Below are 21,277 nucleotides of genomic sequence, written 5' to 3' on the forward strand. Positions count from 1 at the left end.
AGACGAGGCTAGGCACGAGCTGATCGCCGGGGTCTGATCATTTGCTCGTGCGGGAAAAATTCCGTGGCAGAGGCAGAGTTTGCTCAGCGATTTTCAGGGGACTTTTTCTTCCTGATGGTTCGTGAGACGATTGAGACATCAAACAAAACGAGTACAACATTGGAGGGTTTTGCATTGAGGCGTTGGTGTTGGCATAGGCAGAATCTAGAAACGCTGATATTTATGCGAAAGCTGTCAACAGCTGTATCAGCCTCAATCCTTCCAACGTCTGCGCCCGCCCTCGGCAGCTTCCCGCGCCACTTTTCCCCTCCTCCGACGTCTTTTCGGTCTCGAAAAACATGGGCAATCTTTATGTGGAGTGACAAGTGACAAGGGCCAGGGGTTTCTTGGGACGAAAGGGTCCGCGCCGCCAATGACCTCCAACATGTGTCGTCTTCTAGGCACATCATCTAGTTTTGTTTCCCCCCCGTCCACAATGGAGAAGAACTTTCGAATCTATTGGATCTCGGATCCGAAAGAGGGGGGGGCACTTTTGAACCTTTTGGAGCGCTCTGACGTCGTCCTTCTCCGCTTCAAATCTCGTGTGGCTTTGAGAAATGAAACCGAAACAAACGGTCTGAAACCCAGTCTGACGTGTGAAAAAAAACGTCGTGACCGAGCCTCGCCCGGCAATGAAAAAAAAAAAAATAGAGGACAAGAAGACGAAGAGGTAGGACAAGGCTATGCCCTGCCGTGCTCTGTATGCCCGGCTGTCCCGAGCTTTATCGGATCATGCTCGTTTCAAGAACAAACACACGGCACTACACTCTGTATGCTGCTGCTGCTGCGCGGCCAACACCAACAACCCACCACCAACTCTGAAGCAAGCAGCATCCGAGATGTGTAATTGGTGTGACGTCAGAGCCCAGAGAGAAACATCCCTGAACCCCTGATGATCACGGAGGGGGGAGGCGGGCTACGGGGACTTTGCGGAGCAACCTTTGAGGCTTGGGCAAACGACGCACATACGCAGACAGAGAGGCCTGCCGCGGCGCTCCCACTCCCGAGCGGCCACGACACGTCAATTGTGATGCGCCGTCTTCGTGGCTCGTCAATGGACGAGTTTCATCTCAAAGACCCTCTAGTGATGTGCATATGATGTCCTATTTTGAACTGCTCGCTTCATGCAGTTTTCCTTTCCCGATGATGCTCTATCCCTGATCATCGTATCCTTTCTGTGGGTGCGGCTGCTGATCACCCCCCATAGTCGTGCTTCCTCTCACACATATTTCACCCACATTGACCCCCAACTGGCACTTGACAGCAGATTTGTACACAATCCCCTTCATTTAATCCATTCCTCTCCCAGCTGCAGAGTGAACAAACATCTTTAGCACTCGTTTCATCTGTGAGACACATCTTGGTCTGTGGGAAAGCTGTGCTCCCTGCCCTTGATACTTACTTGAGCCAACAAACCCATTCGCTTTTTTTTCCTCCAGTCTTTTTTCTTGCATCTCTTGCATTCGTTTTATCTCACCATCGATCGTTTCGCTGAAATCCTTGCTGTTTCTTCGTATTAATTGGTGTACATCTGCATCATCGCGACCGACAACACGCATCACATCGCATCGTCACTCGGCCACGATACCCTCAATTTCCATCGTCTGCTACCAAACGACCAAAAGGAGCACTCTCCCGGAACTTAATATTCCCCTACCAGCAAATCGTTTTCGTATCTTGACTTTTTCGAAAGCCACCGACGCGGATCCTAGCACGAATCCGTCTCATACCACCACCCACAGACAGCCACACCAAGCCAAAAAACTTCAAACATCCCGATAAAAAACGATCTAGTCCCCCCAAGGGCAGGTTTCACTCGCAACCTCTCGACGCATAAACGTTTATATTCCCTCGGGAGTTTCGTTCCTGACATTCGACCCTTGGCGTGTTCGTCCCGTGAGCCTGGTTTGTCTTGCAACATAGTGCGTTTCAACCCAGTTGCCAGTTTATTGATCGAAAGATACCACGCCTGGCAGCTTGGATCAAGTCTCGCCTGTTTTTGAGTTCATATAATCGAACCTACCGTGTCTGGTTAATCGACATATTTGTTGCTGGAGACATTTCGACTTTTTCACTCACTTCACTTTACATCGCAACTTATTCACAATGGCTGGACAATCCACACGACGATGGCTTCAGCTATCCTTCATTTTCATGGCTGGCTCTGCGGCTGCCAAGGCGCTGACCCTGTCCGACTTTGAATCTATTTCTTCACCCAATGCCCCTGTCAACTGCGTCCAGGCCTACGACACCCCTCTCACCCAATGCGCCCCTGGCGACTTCACTGGTGGAAAGGCCTGCTCTGCTGCATGCAAGGACTCAGTCAAGCAGACAGAAGTCGTTATTCAGCAAGCATGCAGCGGCGCCACATCCGATGAGGAATCGCTCTTGTATCGCGGCCAGAGAGGTGAACTCGTCGCTGTCCTCTGCCGAGATATGGATGAGCCTCAGGCTGAGAACCCTGAGCCGGTTTCTACACCTGCGCCTGCACCTGCACCTGCACCCCCAACCACGACTTCTACGTCGGTTGCTTCGACTCTGGCTACTCGACCCAAGGAGAACATCTTGATTGAGACTCACGCAAGCACTGCCGAGGAGACGACAAAGGAGGAGAAATTGACCGGCCCTGGGGCTTCGGTGGGCGAGGACCTCGCAACCAAGAGCAGCGTCCTCGCCGTCGACACCGAAGAGCCTACGATATCTCTTCCACCTGCACCCACCGCCCTGAGAACCTCGGCGGCGGTCCCTACTCAATCCACTGAGACCAGCACCGAGGAGCCAAGCGCTACTCCAACAGCTGCTGGCTCAACCCATGTCCCTAGTATGGGCTACATGTGTGTTTCGTTCGCCATGTCAACTCTCTTTTACATGATGGCTTTCAATTAAAGTCGCCTGGAATAACTGGTGGGATAGATACCTTGGAGGAATGAAGCACTATTTTCTTGGTCTTGATCATTTATGGGAGGCAATCTACTTAGAATGTTGTACAAATAAGGATAGAGTCCATCAGCAAGGAGAAAGCTCCTGACAGAAGCTTTCATGCAATGCGACAAGATTCGGGGCTTGGAGCCCCTTTACACTGCACGATGATTCTCCTTTTACTCAATTATGTGTATGCGGTTGTATGCAATGAAATGTGATATGTTTTCAGTCTCATGGTGTCAGTTGATGTTGGTCGTGTTGCTTGCACTGAAACCCGATGTTCACGACAGCACCGAAAGTGATATCACGAACCATGGTTCAACCATCCAACATCTGAAAAATGAAGCCATCGTGAAATCTCATTCTTGATGAATTTTGCACCACCTGGTGCATTTTCCTTCTTGGCGGTTCGGGACAAGATCTTGGCCCTTGGCGCCCAGTGACTGGCGAACGCTGGGTGCAGTTCTGGGCGTCTTGGCTGCACCAAAAACGGGGATCTGTCAGATGTCCAAGAGATCTCCAAGACCTGCCAATGCGACGTCGACTTACATCAGTTTTTTGGATATAAATCTGGATTATTCGACATGAGCAGTGACAATTGACTTTGTCGGGCATCTGTCAATGACCGATTGGGTCGAACACCAACTCGGTGCGAAGTCTTGGCAGACTGGCGATAGTGTCATGCTGCTGGCCTTGATTGCAAACCACAGGAACCGAGGTTACAGTCATGCATGTCCCCCATAGTTCCAACTCTAAATACCTAGCGATGCAGCGCTATCCCGCAATCTGGATCAATCTGGTCGGTGAAAGGCTTTATCTTTATCGCGCCAATGATGCGAGATAAGAACCAGACAACTCACGAGCTGAAACGCTAACTTGACAGCCTATGAGCGCGATGTCATAAACGTGACCAGGAGGGTTCAATGCAATAACCGTACAGAATCGGTCTAGCAGCTGAGCAGGGCTAAAACATGGGCTAGATTGTGGCCGTTGGGGCAAAAAAATAACCTTGAATTGCAAGACCCTGAAAGCCATGTGCGAAAAAGCGCCATCAACGGGGGCACACAAGGAAACACAGGACGCTGAGATCAGATCGGCTCAACGGCCGCCGACACCGACAGAACCGCTTGTCCGTGGGGGGAAACTCGCAGATGCACCTTGACGTGAGTGTGCATTGCGTGAGAGCACCTTGGTGTTGAAGATCCTGCGGGTCTCTGACAATCGATGCGGAGAGATGAACATCTTGCGCTCCTTTGAGGACATCACGGGAAGGAGGGAGGATGAACGGGGAGGCTATTGCAGCCGAGGCAAGCGCGTCATTGAGGTGACGGATATTGCCAAGCAATACAGACATTGGCCAGATGATGGTGGTCAGGTCGCTTGCAATTCTTGTTTCCTCAGTGGGATGACTATCTCTTCGTATCGGCCTCTCATGTGAGCGGAGGGCCGATTCCTTGACGGAACTGCCGGGGTCGATGGCGCTGCTTTAATGAACGGGAGGCGGCCGCCGTTTCTTCTGTAGAGTCGTATCATGGCGGCATTGAACGGGTAGCAGCAGCATGGCCCCTTGGTGTTTTCTCCCGTCTACTTGCTTTTGGCTGGGTAATTGGAGAGCAAACCCCTTATCAGGCGTCGTTGGGCGTCTAGTGCCAGCTAAAATTTGATGAGAGCGTGCCATCATGAATGGATAGATGGCAATGAGGATTTTGAGGCGCTGACCATGTGTGAATGAGACTGACTCAACAAGAGGAGCATTGGTAGAACGCTTGGGCTCCAACAAGGGAGACGCATGCAGAGGATGACGAATAAGACAAGGGCTAGCACTCCGATCAAAGTTGATCGAGACAGATGGATCCAGGCCCGTTCCCGTAAGACCATGTGGTTGATTCTAGATCTGAGGGTGTCAGATCTTGGTTGGTAAGTATTTCTGCTTGGTAAGAGAGCTAAAGGTCAATGATTACTTTTACAACTTCCCATACCTTCCGAGCAAAACTGGCCTCTATGATACACCTCTTGGTCCTCTGCCGTCTCGTCCGGCTTGGTGCTCATGGACGCGACGGCATCTCTGGTTAAAAGCAGCGGCGTATCCGTGGGCCCCGCGATGCCCCCACTTGGCACCATCTTGGCGGCAGTCGACGACCGGGGCCCCTTGCTGCTCAATTCCTTGTCTGGCTGGTCGAGGTTGCGTGGGAGATGGGCTGTGTGGGTGAAAAATTGGTTCAAGATGCCATGGCACGAGCCTCGAGTTGCGCTAAGAGACGCCCCCTCCGGAGAGACCAAATCTCGCGTCCATGAGGTTAAATCAACCTTATGCCGCCAGTCTCTGCGTCTTTCGTCTCTTGTTTCGTCATCACTCGACTTGTCCTCTCTCTGCTGGCTCGCTTACTGTTGTTGGTGAAGAGTCTAGAATTTCCACCTCCCTTGTCGCCTCAAGCTCAATCCTTACCACTGCCAAGACCGTTGTGGCGCCCCGTGGCGTCCTATCCCGGTTTAACAGGCGCTCCTGCCCTGTGACGACACTGGTTCAGGCCTGTGCCATTTTTGCGCCCGCCTGCCGGGTGCGCTTGCTTGGGTTGCTTCCCATCAACTTCAACCCCAGGAATTCTTCCCAGAGATTTCTTCCCTCCTACATCTCGCCCTCACCCCCCGACGCTCCTTCTTGTCCGTCGTTCTCTACCTGATCGGTCGTGAATGCCTCGCTTCTCTTTGAGACGAGTCGCGACTGCAATTGACCTCGGCGCTGCCGATTCCCGCGAAATCTCCCCATCACGATAACGTCGCCGCCGTCCCTCCGAGATCGCGAGACCAACCCGATTGTTGCGCCGAAAAGGCCACACATATAAACAACCTCCCGCCGACGACTAGAGCTGTCGCTCAACGTCTTTCACAATGGCGTGGAGTCACCTCGATATCACCAAACCTCATTTGGTGTACATCATCCTCGGCGGCTTCACCAGTTTGTTCATGCTTTGCTCCTCTGTTATCAAGGAGCGCATGTACATTGGTGAAGCTACAGTTGCCACCCTCTGCGGTGTCATCTTTGGTCCTCATGCCGCCAACCTTATCAACCCCAAGGAATGGGGAAGTGTTGACATCGTCACCGTTGAATTCTCCCGAATTGTCCTGGTCGTCCAGTGTTTCGCCGTCGGTGTCGAATTGCCCAAATTCTACATGGAGCGCCATTGGCGATCCGTCGTTCTGCTGCTCATCCCTGTCATGACCGTTGGCTGGCTTATTGTTAGCTTGGTTATCTGGTGGATGATCCCAGAGCTTGACTGGCTTGACGGTCTTGTTGTCGCTGCCTGCGTTACTGCTACTGATCCTGTCCTGGCCTCTTCGGTTGTCGGTAAGGGCAAGTTCGCAAAGCGTGTTCCCAAGCATCTTAGAGACTTGCTGTCGGCCGAGTCCGGCTGTAACGATGGCATGGCCTTCCCCTTTATCTACCTGTCCCTGTACCTCATCCAGTTCAAGCGGGATGCCCAGGACGTGAGCTTCCACTTTGTCGTCTATGTCATCTTGTACGAGTGTATCTTTGGCGCCATCTATGGTTTCGTCATTGGCTATATTGCTCGCCACGGTATCAAGTTCGCTGAAGAGCGTGATTTGATTGACCGAGAGAGTTTCCTCGTCTTTTACTTTGTCGTTGCGCTCTTCTGTGCCGGCTCTGGTAGTATCCTGGGCTTGGATGACTTGCTGGTAGGATTCGCGGCCGGTGTCGGTTTCTCCAACGACGGTTGGTTTGGCGAAAAGACCGAAGAGTCTCACGTTTCCAACGTTATCGATCTCTTGCTCAACTTGACTTACTTCGTCTACCTCGGCACTATCATTCCCTGGGAGGAGTTCAACAACGGTGTCTTTGGCGTCAAGGCTTGGCGTCTGGTTGTCATTGCCATCTTCGTCCTCTTTTTCCGCCGAATTCCAATTATGTTGGCTCTGAAACCATTTATACCGGACGTCAAAACTTGGCGAGAGGCACTTTTCGCAGGACATTTCGGTCCTATCGGTGTGGGTGCCATCTTTGTTGCTATTCTGGCCCGAGCCGAGCTTGAGCACGAAGAACCAGTACCCCTGTCTGAATTGCCGCCCGAGAACTCTCCTCATTATCATCTCATCTATCTGGTGTGGCCTATTGTCACTTTCCTGGTCGTCACCTCGATTCTGGTTCACGGATCTTCTATTGCCGTCTTTACTCTTGGAAAGCGCATCAACACCCTGAGTCTGACAATGTCTTACACAGCGGCCCCTGAAGATGGCCCATCTTGGATGAACAGACTCCCTCGAATCACATCCCAATCCAAGTCTCAGGCGAGGTCCGTGTCCGAGATGTCATTTGACGAGGAAAAGAACCCCCAGTATCCCCCCGGCACTCTGGCGCCTCCCGCTGGACCGTACAGCCACCTCTTGCGCAAGCAGCGAGATCAAGGCAGCGGAAGCAGATCTTCTTCAGTTGTTTCGCGGAAGCGGAAGCACAAGACTTGGGACGATGGTATTGGCCCAGGTGGTCCCATCGCTCAATCCGCCATTTTCCCTCAGCGTCAATCCACATCCCTCATGTCCCCTGCTGAACCTACTGAGCGTGAAGAGTCACCTTCACGCGAGAACACCGAGTCCACTCTGGCTGCTGAGGATAGTTCCAAGGATAGTGCCAAGGAGAAGGAGCCCGAGAGAATTGAGCAAGCAGAAGCTAGCCCCTCTGGAAGCAGCGGCCAGAAGACTCCACCAAGACCTGTCAACATCTACGACGAAGGCGATAATCTCGTGTTTGAGAGCCACGATGGTGAAGTCATCGATGTTCAACCTGTTCCCGAAGAGCACAAGAACGAAGGGCTTCCAACACCCGTTACTACTGCAAAGGCCGACGTTGATAAGCTGTGGACGATTTCTGGCTTCAAGAAGAAGATGGGCGAAGTCTACAATGTCGAAATGGAAAAGCGCAAGGACAAGGGCAAGGAGCGAAAGCATGAACCTGCTCGAGCTTATCAGTTTGGTAACACGGTATGTACCACTCCTATTGCTATAATGGCGCATTAGACTAACGAGCCGCAGATTATTGTTGAAGACGAGGATGGTGAGGTCGTCAAGACCTACGAGCTACCCTCTGGCAAGGGCGAGCAGACCGAAGCCGGTGCTAGCGGACCTTCTGAAGAAAAGGTGGCTGCCAAACCCGGTTGGGCCACCTTTGGAGGTAGATTCGGTGTTGCGAGCGGCGAGCAGTCTCGAAAGAAGTCTGTCGCGGAAACTCAGGCTGTTGACGACAAGCACATTCGCTTCACCATTGGCGGCGTGGGTCAGCGCATGACTAAGGAAGACTTTATTCGAGAGATGCAAAAGCTGGATTCTCGGACGAGGAAGGAAGTTGTGGATCAGTCGACCGCCTCCCAAACTGTCAAGAGGATCGCCACACAGGAGGTCCCAGACTCTAGCAAGGCCGCAGAGGTTTCTCCCGTACGGGGCGAACGACCCGCCGCTGGAGAGTCCAGCTCGCCTACTCGCCGTGGACGTCGACTCAGCACAAACAAGCCCTCGGAAGAACAGGGCGAGACAGCTGTTGAGCGAAAGCGCCGCCTGGCTGTCCTCGCGACCCAGGAAGACGAGGAAGCAGGAGAGACACCAGCTGAGCGACGACGGCGAGAGGCTGCTCTGGGCGTGGAACACGGCGAGGACAGTGATGATGAAGGTGGTGAGCGGGTCCCTCCGGAGCGCAGGGGCATTACATTTGCGGCATCTACACGGCCCGGAAAGAGCGCAAAGTAGAGGATTTCGTTATAGAGCTGAGTTAATTGCATGGTACATATAGAGACGAGAAGGAGATATCCAGTACGATACGACAGATTGCGGTGGAAACATAATGGCATGGCATGAGATATCACATAGCATCTGAAATCAAACTACATTGGCCGAGAGTACCATGATCCTGACGAATTTGAAGGTCTCGGAGCCCGGAGCTCGGACGGCATCGGATATGGCCACCGGTCCGGAGCGGCGGTTAAAGACCCACATTTTCATCCGGAGTTGCACTATGCAACAAAAGTCAAGATGAAAACTGTCAACATCATTCACGGAGCAAACATTGTTCCATGGCTTGATGGGATCTAGAAAGCCCATCTACGATTTAATACCAACAAACCATGAAATAGAAGTCAGAGTGAGATTTGATCACGTGAAACATCACGTGTGTTTCATTTTTACATACGAGGTCGTTGTGGCGTCAGCTATCAGCGTGGCTGGACGTTGCTCAAGTCTTTCATTCACTATACTTTCCACAGCCCCTTTTACAATGGCAATCCAGATCCAACGGTGGCATTGATGACTCTTCAGTTGTACATTCAATTGTCATCGCATCCCTCTCAATGGATGCTAGCGGACAGCAAGACTCGCCGCTGTCCATCAGCGCCAACATCGCAGGCATCCTGACCTTTGTGGTCGCAATCGTCGCAGCCATCTACGCCCGGCTCACGTACTTGCGCAACAGTGACGAAGAGTACTTCCGTGTCAAGACTTCTTTGTCATGGTACAAGACAGAATCAGCGTGGCTGGCAGACCTCGTGACTGCCATCAACGCTCAGCATGAGGGCTTTCATGCCTACCAGCCTGAATATCAGATGTACACCTTCGTTATGGAAGATCTCTTAAATCTTGAGCAGCGTCTGCTTGATCTGGTGGCTGAGACGGAGGCCAAAGCGAGCATTGGCGACGAAGGTCAGAGGTGGACACTGGTGCCGAGGAGTTGGCGCGGTGGCCGTACGACGGTTGCCATGGCCTGGTTACCGGTGCGGACAAAGGCGTTGGAGCTGGTGAGGCAGCGAGAGGGGTTGACAACCAGAGTCCAGTTTATGCAGACTAGCATGATCTCGTCGCGGTTGCGGGACCTGGAGTCAAGGACGAAATGGCGCGAGATGAAGATGGACGAGAGCTCACGTAAGCTGGAGGTTCTGGTTGAGAGCCAGAGGGATCGGATTCACCGGTTAGAGGAACTCGTGGGCCGATTAACGCACCATGACCAATCGAATCTTTCGCGCGTCGGGACCTTGACAAGCCAGGGAGTTAAAAGGAGCGAATCGATGGATTTATTTGAGGATGATGTTTCAACCACGGTAGGCGAGCCTGGGGAGGCGGTTCCCACAAGAAAATTGACCAAATAATAAAATTCGTAACTTATTTGATGCCGTATCCGTGCGTCCAGCCGTATCCAACTGCAATGAGCAAGCTGGTAAAAGCCCAGAGGAGGTCCAGTTCGATGACTGCCCAAAGCCACAGGCAGCCTACGGGCGGAGCCTGCTTCAGGACAGCAAGGTACCCGAACTCGTTGGTAATGTAGATGATATGGCAGCCGGCGGAAATGCTCATGGTGAAAAAGATGAGTTGGCGAAGAGGCTCTTGCCAGCCTCTCGGAACGAAGGGGACAAAGGTTGGGGCCGAGTAATGGGGGTGTAACACGTAGAAGAGGCCGATGAACACTGTGAAAGGAAGCTGTGTTAGCAAATATAACGTAAACATCACGACAGGCCAGTTTAAAGAGAACAGCCTGATCATGGTTGACCTACCGAGCCATGCGACAAGCGTCCGCTGGACGATTTGAATCCACAGAACCTCAATACCATACTGCCGCTGCACAAGCACATCAAAGGTAAAGTGCAGCATAGCCATCGACACGGTCCATAGAAGGGTCTCGAGAATCCGCTCAGCTCTAGGAGGTAGGACAGGCTCGTTATTGTCCACCTGGCGCTGTCGACGGTCGGCTTCGGCAAACAGGTCACGCTGCTTTGCAAAATCGAGGAGGGTCTGTTCGCTGGGACCGGAGCGATCGGGATGCGCATATTTGATGTCCTTGACGGACTTTTCCTTCTTTTCCTTGCGTTGACGAGCCATGGGTTGGGCAGATGCGAGAGATGGGTGGAAGACAAAGAAGGATTGTTGCTATGTTGAAGTGAAGCTTTCAAAGTCCTAGAAGACGTTGGAGATGCTAGCTCTTGACAAGTGCATCTGGACAAGTCAATTGATTTCCCTTGTGGGTTTAGCGTGTTTATCCATGGACCCCTGAGTCTCTCATGACATCAGGGTCTCCCATCCATCCCACTCCCGCTCTCGCGCCGGTGTCTTTCCAGGGGATCATGCGCTGAGTCGTAGCGCCTATCGACCACTCGGGGGTTAAGCAGCCCGCTAGCCGTTAGCAGGGCGGTCAGCTGCTAATCGCATTCCAGGGGTAGGTCGACTGAGCAAAAAGGTGGCATTTGCGACAGCCCTCGTGCCAGTTTCCCCTCCACGACGTCTTCACCTCCGATTCAACCTTTATCTTGCCTCGTGGCACATTCACCTTGCTTGTTGCTTGCTGTTGGGGGATTGAATAAGGGCTCGCTTTCAACAGTGACTTGCTATTATTCTTTCCTCTCAATCTCTTGATCCTAGCAAGGTAGCGACTGATCTGTTGCTTACAACCCCCGCGACACCAGCCACCAAGCCTCCAGATTTCTGTCGCGACCGATCAGACGAACCGACGAAGCTTCGCCAAGACCGCGCACGACCGAGTAGAACCCCGATTATACAGAATCGCATACGCTTGTGACCATGGACTTTCTCCTTATCCTCGCTGCGCTGGCGGTTATCCTCCCCGGCCTGTACATGTACCTGGCCAACGTCGCACAAACGAGCTGGCCAGCCCTCAAGAACAAGCGCATCTGTCTCTTGATTGCGCACCCGGACGACGAGGCCATGTTCTTTTCTCCTACGGTCCTGGCCCTCACGAGACCCGGCACGGGCAACCACGTAAAGATTCTATGTTTGAGCACTGGTATGAGCCGCCGACAGACACGCCCAGTCACCCCGATTACAAGCAGCGGGTAGAGAGGAGCAAGTTTTGGCTGATGGTTTTTTCTTTTCCCGCGCTGTATAGGGAACGCAGATGGACTAGGAGATGTTCGCAAGAAGGAACTGGTCAAGAGCGGCATGGCGCTGGGCTTGAGCGACGAGGATGATGTGTTTGTGGTGGACAACCCGTACGTCCAGACCCGTGCACCCTCCAGTGTCTCCTCGAAGGGATTGGAGAGGGCAAACAAGCTTCCCTTAAGCTGACGCAGTGTATCATCTTTTACAGGACCGACTTTCCCGACTCAATGACCAGAATGTGGGACAAGAACATGATTGCCGGCCTCCTCGGCAGCGCCTTTGCGCCCCAGTTCGGCCACCAGCGCGCCAACAACATGCAGCCCACAGCCAACATCGACGTGCTCATCACCTTTGACAGCTACGGCGTTTCTTCGCACCCCAACCACATCTCACTGTACCTCGGCGCGCGATCCTTCGTCCAAGCGCTGACCAACGAGTCGGCGTTCCCGAGCCCCGTCGACCTGTACACGCTCACCACGTTGGGCATTGCGCGCAAGTACTCGTCCTTCCTAGACGTCTTTGCGACGCTTCTATCTTGGAAGAGCGCCAAGGGCGAGGACAAGGCGCACCCCGAGTCTCTTGTCTTTATGAACCAGCTTGTCGGTGGTCATGCGTTCGGAACGGCCTGGCGCGCCATGACGGAGGCGCACAAGAGTCAGATGGTGTGGTTCCGCTACGGCTGGATCACTCTCAGCCGATACATGGTTATCAACGACCTGCGCCTGGAGAAGTTCAAGGAGCAGAAGTGAAGGGACTGAACAATGGCGTTGCATAGGCCTTGGCGTTTAGGACGCAGAATGGATATTTGACGGACCTGTACTCTATACCTGTATGAACCTAGGTAGGGATCTCAACGACGGAATGCTGGTTATGATACAGGTTGGATGTATGCTGAACTAGACTGTGTCATTGGTGCAGATGCTTCATGACGGCGTCAATTATACATATAGATTACATGCTTTTAAACTAACCAATGCTCCCCCAGATTACATTATTCGTATGGACACGTTGTCAATCCATGTAATCCAAACTCGTGAAATGTCATTAAGAATCGCTAAGTCGACTTGAGCGCTCCCTTTTGCATCACCTGCTTAAACACCTGGAGCGCAGTCTCTGGCTCTGTCACTCAAGTTAGTCCACCACAACTCATCAGATCCAATAACATGAACTCACGATAATAAGGCACCGAGTGGCCAGCTTCAAACACTTTTAGGAAAGCCAGGTTATCAACGACCTTGTATCTCCCGTGAACCTTGCCATTGACGGTGTAATTACGCAGCGCCGTCGCTGCAAACTTGGCCTGGCCGGGCCACTCGAGGGCGTCTGCTGCCCAGAGGTTACCCTCCCAGTTACAGATCCAATCTGTACAGTATCATATTAGTCACATCCACAGGATCACAGACTGTTACATACCTGTGTCACCGGCCCAGATAAGAGTGTTGATGCCACGCTTCACAACATCTGCTAGCGGCCCGAGAAACGAGCGTGCACCTACACAGTCAGTATCGCACAAAACATCACCAAGGAAATACTCACCATCTCCTGTAGTCTCCATGTTTGCGTACACTTCGTCACTGCACTCTGCAAACCGCGTCCTCGCGCCAATAGCCTCCATGACGTCCGCCCTCGTGATGTAGTCAACAAACGTCTCTGGTGGATCAACATCATCCCTCCCAATACGAACATCATAGACATTAAAGTCAACCCTGCTCGCAATGTTGAGGTTGACATACATCTGCTCATTGCAGACATAATCCGCCCTCGCGCATCCCTCATCCTGTCCCTCGGCCTTGGTGCAGTTCTCGTACGCGGGAAGACAGTAGTCGTCGTAAGCATCCAGGAAGCGGCCTATGAGCTCGTCGTTGAGGATCTGCTTGTACTTGTTCCTGTGTGCGTACGTGGCGTACGACTTGAACTGCATCTTGGGGTCGATCCAGCCGTTGTTGATGCCCAGCGCCACCATGTCGAGCTTATGGCCCTCGACAGTGCCGGCGTCGATAGCGTCGTTTTGCTTGAGAAAGTAATCTGCAAACTCGGGGCCATAATGACCGCCGTAGGATTGAGAAAACAATCCAAACTCCCGGGACTGATATTTGGGGAACCTGTCTAGGAAGACCTGCATAAACTTCCAGATGTAAGGGGCCGCGGTGATGGTTGAGTTAACATCCAGATCCCCAACGCTAAAGCCGGTGCCGATAGGCTGGTCGATGTATAGCATGTTGGCGTACTCGTTCCATGAATGAGGGTTTAGCGATGGCTCTGTCTGGTTGTTGACAAAGTGGCAGGGGCCGTGGTCCTGGAAGAGGCCGACCATGGAAGAACATCCGGGGCCGCCGTTGAGCCAGAGGACAAGAGGCGCATTGTTGGGATCGTTGCGAGCCTCGAAGAACCAAAACCACATGCTATGATTCTTACCTTGGCTATCGTCAGCATGGACAAGTCAAAAGTCACTGCCTCATCACGTACCAACCGAGAGGTATCCCGAGTGTTGGTCTACACCAGGCGTCGTCTCGCAGATTCCCGAATTGGAAACATATTCGAGCTCCGAGTCTGTGGCGGCATGTTTAAAGACCGTAAGCGTGGACGGCTGCTTTGTCCTAAACTGGAAGCTATCAGGAGTGATGCCCGAGAGGGCGTTGACAGAAGCAACGAAGCCCAGAAGAACCGTCGAGAACCGCATCGCGACTTGACTTTGTCTATTCAGAATAGAGAAGAAACAAGTTGACGAAACATCCCTCGACTCCCCAGCCCTCACGGACGACAAACAAGGCGATTCTTCTATTTATAAGACAATCTCCTCCTCCACGGCTATCAATAACACGTCCCGTTATGGAGACGGGGAACAATCCTCGTGTGGGACCAAAGAAACGAGATCCCGGTTACTCACCGTCATGGTCTCAGGCGACGCTGTTTCAATGCCATTAATCCTTCCAACGCACACCCCTGTTTGTCTGTCACGTCAGTGTCTCTGCAGTAGCCTTTTTTCTCCGAGCTGAACGGCGCTCGGACGGGATTGGATTCCCGCTATTTAATATAGAATAGATGCCGTTGCTTCAGGTGGCTCCTCAAGACATGCAGAAACAACTAGCTCTCCAATATATATTATTAGCTGTGGTTCCAGCCGAATGAGGAGGCATTTCTACACAGAGAATGCCACCCCTTCGCACCAGACCTCCTATCTCACCTCTCAAAGCGAATGCAACTCGAGACACACACATCGTTGGTCCTCATCTTCACTCACATGATCAAGGATCATCACCCCTGCCACAATCCTCGCACCTAAAAAGGGAAACAGACGGTTCCCGACTGGGTCCATGATCGACAGGGGTTTTTCCAGCTCGGGGCCAAGATCTTCACTATCGGATTGCACCCTTGAGAGGGGGCCGATGCTCTGTATGGACAATGATACGCAGCGGTTAATATCAACCTGCAGAGTTGTGACACGGGTACAGACTGCACGGTGTAACCTGGAAGTATCCGCCGAGTTTGGGACAAGGTTATTGATCACATCGGCGAATTAACAAGGGCGACTGTTTTCTGTGCAATCTCATTTGTGATATGGAGTACAAGACGTTGCCGTGATCCTTTAGTTCTAATTAGACGTGGCAGCTTGAAGGGTCTCATGTTGAACAAGAGACCCAACGGTACTGAAGGGGGTCAGCGTAATGCCCTTCATAGCATATACTTGGACTGTCAGTCTATATGGCAACATCCAGTGGAAAGAAGACTGGTTACGCCTGCATTATCTAGGTATGGCCGAGCACCGCCTCACGATCACAACAAGCGTGGCTCCTTACATGCCACCAATCTTGTGAGATATGAGATGCACCTCTAGCTAGCATCTCGAGTATGTAATCTCTCCAGTCTTTGTTACATCTTGGTCACGCAGCAGCTTCAGTAGATTTATTCACGCCCGTAAAGACTCGGCTTCCAAAAACAGTCGACAATAGACTCTCCAGCCACATTCCCGCTCCCCTCGACCGTCAAAGCCAGCTCCCCTCTCCCCTTCATATCACTCTCATGAAGCTCGTCACCTAATCCAGGTTTCTTCCGACCTCCGTCTGCATACTCGACATGTTCTCCGGTGACCTTGCGTACATACGTCCCCTCAAGGTGCCGAAACGACGCACAATTATGACAGTCGAGATGACAGAGTTTTCAGACAAACAAAGGAAACGCAATCGCGGAAAGGACGGTTGCAAGACTGTTCAGGTCAAGGACCAGAACATGCCAGCTTCGAGGGTGATACGATAAAGACCAGGGGGGGCGACGTTGCCTTTTGTTGCTCAGGAGGCTATTCACAAACATGAATTGTCCTTTGTGAATGGCCTCGTGGTCTCGGTATCAGACGTGATACAGCTCGGTCGACGGCATATGTTCACGCTTTTTTATGCAACCTCATCACTGTCACTCAACCTCGTGACCGTCATCAACCTCCATATATCTTCGCCTTGGAAACCTTGACCATCTACCTCCACGGTCCACATCAACGCAACCCTTGCACGACAATGTCCCCGTCTGAAAGCAAAAAAGTACCAGAACCTCCGGCCGACTCGGAGGTTCTGGACAAAGGAAGCGCCTCGAAGTCCAGCACGACTACTGGCAACAGTCGCGCAGAATCACAAGGCTTCACCACAAACGACACCGTCTGTCAGTGTGAGTGCGGATGCGATACTGCCGTTACCGGAGCGGCCGTCTGTGGATACTGTCACAAATTCTGTGCTTAGGTGCGACAGGATGGCTAAGGAGAGACCAGATAGGCTGCACAGAAGCTGTCTACAATGTTAAGCTCAAGTTACACTCAAGGAAGCGGTGGGAACTCATGTAGATAGCCGGAACTCTTAGATACCTCGACAGGGCCAGTCTTTCTAAAACACGCCAAGCCACTCTAGAAAGCAAACGTCAAGCAGCTCATGTCATAATGTCGTTGATTCAAAGTCAATGCTTATATCCTATCCATATGGTATATCCTCCCAATGCCTATATACATATATGTAATACCCATCCAAAACGCCAACAGCACACAAGTACACGCAAGATCTACTCCTTGCTACCAGACGGTTTAAAAGTGCACACTTCGCTTCTTCTTGATCTTCTTCTTCTTGTCCTCCTCCTTCCGGCCGCCAAAGAAGCCGCTGACACTCGCCGCCGCAGGGCCAGCGTAGGGTGCCGCTCCTGACAAGAGACCTCCAAGACCTTGACGCTTCCTGCCATCTCCGCTAGGACCTGGCTGGGCGTGTTGCGGCGGCGGCGCAAAGTAGTTTGCCTGAGGTGGGCTGTTGGGAGTAGGTCCAACGCTATTGGGTCTTGGAGGCAGACCAGGCGAAACATTCAGAGCTCCAGAGGCAAACTGAGGTCGTGGAGGCAATCGTGGTGACGTATTGGTCGGGCTCGTCTGGTTTGCAAAGTCCTGACCGTCCATGCCGTACTCACGACGCAAGCGCTCAGTCTCCTTGTCGATCTCGGCCTCTCTCCTCCGGCGTTCCTTGTCTTCATCCTCGAGCATCTTTTGGATCCTCTTGCGTTCGTTCTCCTCTTGCTGCTCACGCTCCCGAGTCTGTCTCTCTTCCTCGGCCACCATGGCCTTCAGTCTCTGGGTTTCAGCGTCAATCTCGGCTTTACGTTGGGCATCGTTGTTGGGCGCCTGCGCTTTGGGCGGCGATGACGGACGGTTGTTGCCAATAGCACCGGACATGGTTGGGCCAGCTGGAGGTCGGGAATCCTGGCGACGTCGGCCGCCAGACGAAGTGGACAAGTTGAATGGATCATGGCGCGGGTTAAGGTAGAGATCTCGGATGGTCTCAGCGCTCATGAGGAGGGCAATCTCAAGGCCCCTACGATCCTCAATCTCAACACGCGCCATGTTAGGCTCGTAGAGAGTCAAGGTCGAGTCGTGCTTTGCCCGGAAGAAAGCAACAGTGATATCGGGTTCCTTGCTCTTCTTTCCACCCACACTCTTTCCAGTCATATAACATGTCATATCCTTGCTCAAGCGACCATCGCGCTTCCAGCGAAAGACAATCTTGGGGACCAGCTCCGAAATGGTCGTCCGGTCTGCATCCTGGTCAATCTGGCTGGAACTGGGTAGCTTGAATGACCTCTCAGGAAGCTCAAACTCCCATTGGTTTGACTTTCCCCAACTTCCTTGATTCTGCTTGACCGGGACAGCCTGGTCGGGATTGTAGAGCGAGATGGAAAAGTTATCGGGGGTGACGGGAGTCTGGGGCGGCGGGTTCCCGTTCTGGGCGCGGACTTCTGCGGCTGACAGTGTGGGTTGGACCCAGTCAGGCTTCAGAAGGACTTCGCCGTAGAGCACCGAAGAGTTTAGGGAGTCGAGCAGGCCGATGGCGTATTGTCCGGAGGCATCGCTCGGAGAGGGCCGCTTGAGGAGATACTCGGGCGCGGGGTCGGATCCGTTCTGTGTGAAGTAGAGAAGGGTATTGAGGGGGTTCTCGGATGAGGGCTTGAATCGATATGTCGGAAGATTTTCGTCGAGCATGTTGCCGACTATGTCCTGTAATCAGGAACTCGGTAGGGGTCGATTCGTGTGGTTAGAGTTGAGCGCAGGGTTTTTGGCGGTTACAAAGCTCTGTACAGGATGATGTATGCTGTGGTACACGGATACGCAGAACAGATGAGAATGAGCGAGTGGATGTCTCAAAGATGGATGTTTAGAGAAATAGAAACGAAAAAGGACTCGCAGCTGATGGGATGTTTGAAGGTTTAAAAAAGGTGAAGCAGGCTGGCTGGAGGGCGGGGCAGAACAGGACAGGACAGGACAAGACAAGGCGTTCTTCTCTCAAGTCCTAAGCTGATGAATGCTTGGCTTGGCACACCACGAGGACAGACACAGGCTGCATATGGTGCTTTTGAGGTCACCTGGCTTTACAAAGGAGGGTTGTCGAACAAACTTGGAAATAGAACAAACCAAGAAATCTATAGAACTCTTCTTCTTCGTCTATAGATGACTCTTCAAGATCCCCTTCCTCTATATACTCTCCCCGTTATAGCCGTTCGCAGGCGCAAGATAGCCCCCGTAACGTCATGAACGTGCGCGTGAAGCTACGCCACACTCGACCCGTGAATGGGGCTGTGCATCGTGTCTGTCCTGGGCAGCTCGCCATTCGTTGCTATTCCCGTCCTTGATCCCTGTCGCTCGCTGTGGCTACGACGCGCGCCTCAGAAATGCGAAGTCGGCTTTGAATTGTCCGAAGGGGAAAGCCTTCAAGTGATCGTCCGGCTCTTGCAACGAACCAGCCAGAGACTGACGCGGACCTTCCAGACGGACTCTGTTAAGAGAAATGAGTCCGTTTGTGGCAAACGAGTAACGCGCGTCAAGATTATCGTGAGCCTCACTATCCGCGTCAGCCAGCTCAGCTCAGCCGGTGTATGTAGTTGAGGCATTTCAATGCAATGTCCATGTCATGGCATGTACATGACCCTTGTGCGAAGAACATCTTTCATTTCTCTATTCGTCTTTCTTCTAGACAAATCAACATGCAGAATCAACATCAGGCTCGCACTCTATCCATGCTGTCTTTTGATGCAGAACCCCCAATGCTGGAAAGAAACACGTCTCTGAACATGCTGAGACTTTGCCGACCCAGAAAAACACCCGCCCCGTCCCAAGAACGCCATTTACCCAATGCAAAACCCGAACCCATGCATCATGCCTTCTCATGTCATCTCTAACAGAGCTAGTTCGAAATACCCCTTCGTGTCTCTGTTCCCGTCATCGCTTCGTGCCGAGGCGTGCACTGATTCCCTCTCTTGGCGCCTGTTTATCCATTTCCTCGACTCTCATAAACACTTGACTTGGCCGCAGAAAACGTGGCGGTCGCCAAGTCTTCCATGTCTGGCACAGCTTCATTCCTTTTCCAAGTTTCAAAGGCCAGTTGCGTCGTTGCCTGTGCCTTGCGCCGAATCATTGCTGTTTGTGCGTAAATCGAAGATCGTCCTCCGTTCACGGAGCGCCAGTCAAGCGGGGATTCATGAGCACCTCCAACCTCCTGTCCACCTCATCAACTCGTGTCGCGGCATACCGCTATCTCGTCCCTTGTCGTTGTCTTCGTATCTGGGGTATCAATGTACAATGGATGTTTCGTTTCCAGACGTCTCTTCATCCAAGAGCATAAGCGTGTGGGCTAAGTAATCGCAAGCCGGCATGCTAGGCAGGCGGCACGCGACTCGCCGCATTCTCCTCCTCGTCAGAAGGGGGCGGGCCCCGACGTCGTCTTCGTCTTCGTTGTCGGTCTTGCGGCCTTGGCCTACAGCATGGGTACCAGCAGCATACGAAGCAAGCGACAATGAGACCGATAGCTAGGCCGATAAGAAAGCCGCGCATAATCTTTTCGCCATTTGATCCTCCTTTGGCGATGCCCATGAACTTATCACGGAACAAGTCGTTTGCGAATGAATCCGTAGGAACAAGACTGCCTGTTGTCCCCGCCGTTGAGGAAGAGTCCTCCTCAGGTGATGAGGAGTGCTCGCCTCGGGAAAGAAGCAGCAACATCGGTGAAGCGGGCATGGTGCCGAATAACGTAAAGCGGCAAGCAATGCTAGCCACCGACCGAGCTCAAAAAGGGAGCAGACGACTCGAGTTGGCGAGTAAGGTTAATAATTCTTTGTTCCTTAGCTGATCGTAAGACCCAAAGAAAAGTAGGTTGCGAGATCGCGGGAAACAATTGAGCGGGAGGCGTTGGGATGGTCCGGCCGATCCGAGGATGACCGGAGCGGCGACGGACTTTGAGATGGTGGTCTGGAGATCGGCAATAGGCGCAAACGAGAGTCCGCCTTACTCGGGTTTGGCCTTATTCGGAAGCTCGAGAGGAAGGTCGGTAGCGGAATGCAGAATAAAGTAACAACACCAGAAAATGCGACGATGAAGCAGTCTCAGGCAGTATCAACCACTCTCAATGTCGACACCGAAACACCACCGAAAACCCGGCGCAACACGGTTGTCAGCACGGCACGGGAACAAGGCGAGCGTAGATGCAGCGGCAACAAACTTCTCGACACGTAGATGTTGACGACGGCCTCATCCCGCAAAACAGGATATGCAAGACGAAGGAAGAGTAACACCTAATCTGTCAATAAAGGAAGTTGTAAGAGAAGAAAGGAAAAATCCGAGAGGTTGAAAAGTGGACAGACTACGATGGGGGTTGGGAAAATGGATGGAGGATCAAACCTCCCGCTAAAACGCTCAAGCAATCCAATCCAAGCAAGCAAGCATTGGATTCAGAGAGGCCCCTCACTGTTCCCATCCTCCTTCCCCAAAGAACCACCCAGTGAAGGGGAATCCTTGACCACGGGCAGGGAACAGCCATCCGGGGGCCTGTGTTCCGTCTCGTCTCTTCCACTCTGCTTCTCCCTCTGTCTCTGTTCCCCCTCCCCCTTGAGCCTGACTCTCTCTCCCTCCACGTTATGCTCACTC

General features: G+C 52.5%; 5 protein-coding genes across 5 annotated transcripts; 3 read left to right on the plus strand and 2 right to left on the minus strand.

Annotated features, from left to right (window-relative positions):
* Nucleotides 1–2,145: 2,145 nt before the first annotated feature.
* NECHADRAFT_81731 (uncharacterized protein) lies at nt 2,146–2,925 on the plus strand (the record flags this gene model as incomplete). Its single annotated transcript, XM_003044750.1, has 1 exon — nt 2,146–2,925. One exon carries the CDS (start codon nt 2,146–2,148, stop codon nt 2,923–2,925), a length of 780 nt encoding a protein of 259 aa, XP_003044796.1.
* A 2,925-nt stretch (nt 2,926–5,850) lies between these two features.
* Nucleotides 5,851–8,715, plus strand: NECHADRAFT_100914 (uncharacterized protein; the record flags this gene model as incomplete). The annotated part of the gene is made up of 2 exons (XM_003044751.1): nt 5,851–7,956; nt 7,993–8,715. The coding sequence occupies 2 exons, from the start codon at nt 5,851–5,853 to the stop codon at nt 8,713–8,715; spliced, it is 2,829 nt and encodes a 942-aa protein (XP_003044797.1).
* Nucleotides 8,716–9,267: 552 nt separating this feature from the next.
* On the plus strand, nt 9,268–12,593 carry NECHADRAFT_94458 (uncharacterized protein; the record flags this gene model as incomplete). The annotated part of the gene is made up of 10 exons (XM_003044752.1): nt 9,268–9,293; nt 9,323–10,076; nt 10,165–10,391; nt 10,665–10,832; nt 11,020–11,108; nt 11,169–11,262; nt 11,368–11,371; nt 11,491–11,749; nt 11,852–11,954; nt 12,053–12,593. The coding sequence occupies 10 exons, from the start codon at nt 9,268–9,270 to the stop codon at nt 12,591–12,593; spliced, it is 2,265 nt and encodes a 754-aa protein (XP_003044798.1).
* Nucleotides 12,594–12,970: 377 nt separating this feature from the next.
* On the minus strand, nt 12,971–14,524 carry NECHADRAFT_43451 (uncharacterized protein; the record flags this gene model as incomplete). Its single annotated transcript, XM_003045164.1, has 4 exons — nt 12,971–13,206; nt 13,258–13,335; nt 13,381–14,259; nt 14,311–14,524. The coding sequence occupies 4 exons, from the start codon at nt 14,522–14,524 to the stop codon at nt 12,971–12,973; spliced, it is 1,407 nt and encodes a 468-aa protein (XP_003045210.1).
* Nucleotides 14,525–16,759: 2,235 nt separating this feature from the next.
* NECHADRAFT_70270 (uncharacterized protein) lies at nt 16,760–20,371 on the minus strand (the record flags this gene model as incomplete). Its single annotated transcript, XM_003045165.1, has 4 exons — nt 16,760–18,358; nt 18,542–18,590; nt 19,660–19,853; nt 20,150–20,371. The coding sequence occupies 4 exons, from the start codon at nt 20,369–20,371 to the stop codon at nt 16,907–16,909; spliced, it is 1,917 nt and encodes a 638-aa protein (XP_003045211.1). The 3' UTR covers nt 16,760–16,906.
* Between the last annotated feature and the right edge of the window lie 906 nt (nt 20,372–21,277).

The sequence above is a fragment of the Fusarium vanettenii genome, assembly GCF_000151355.1.
Source record: "Fusarium vanettenii 77-13-4 chromosome 6 genomic scaffold NECHAsca_20_chr6_4_0, whole genome shotgun sequence".
Classification (NCBI taxonomy): domain Eukaryota; kingdom Fungi; phylum Ascomycota; class Sordariomycetes; order Hypocreales; family Nectriaceae; genus Fusarium; species Fusarium vanettenii.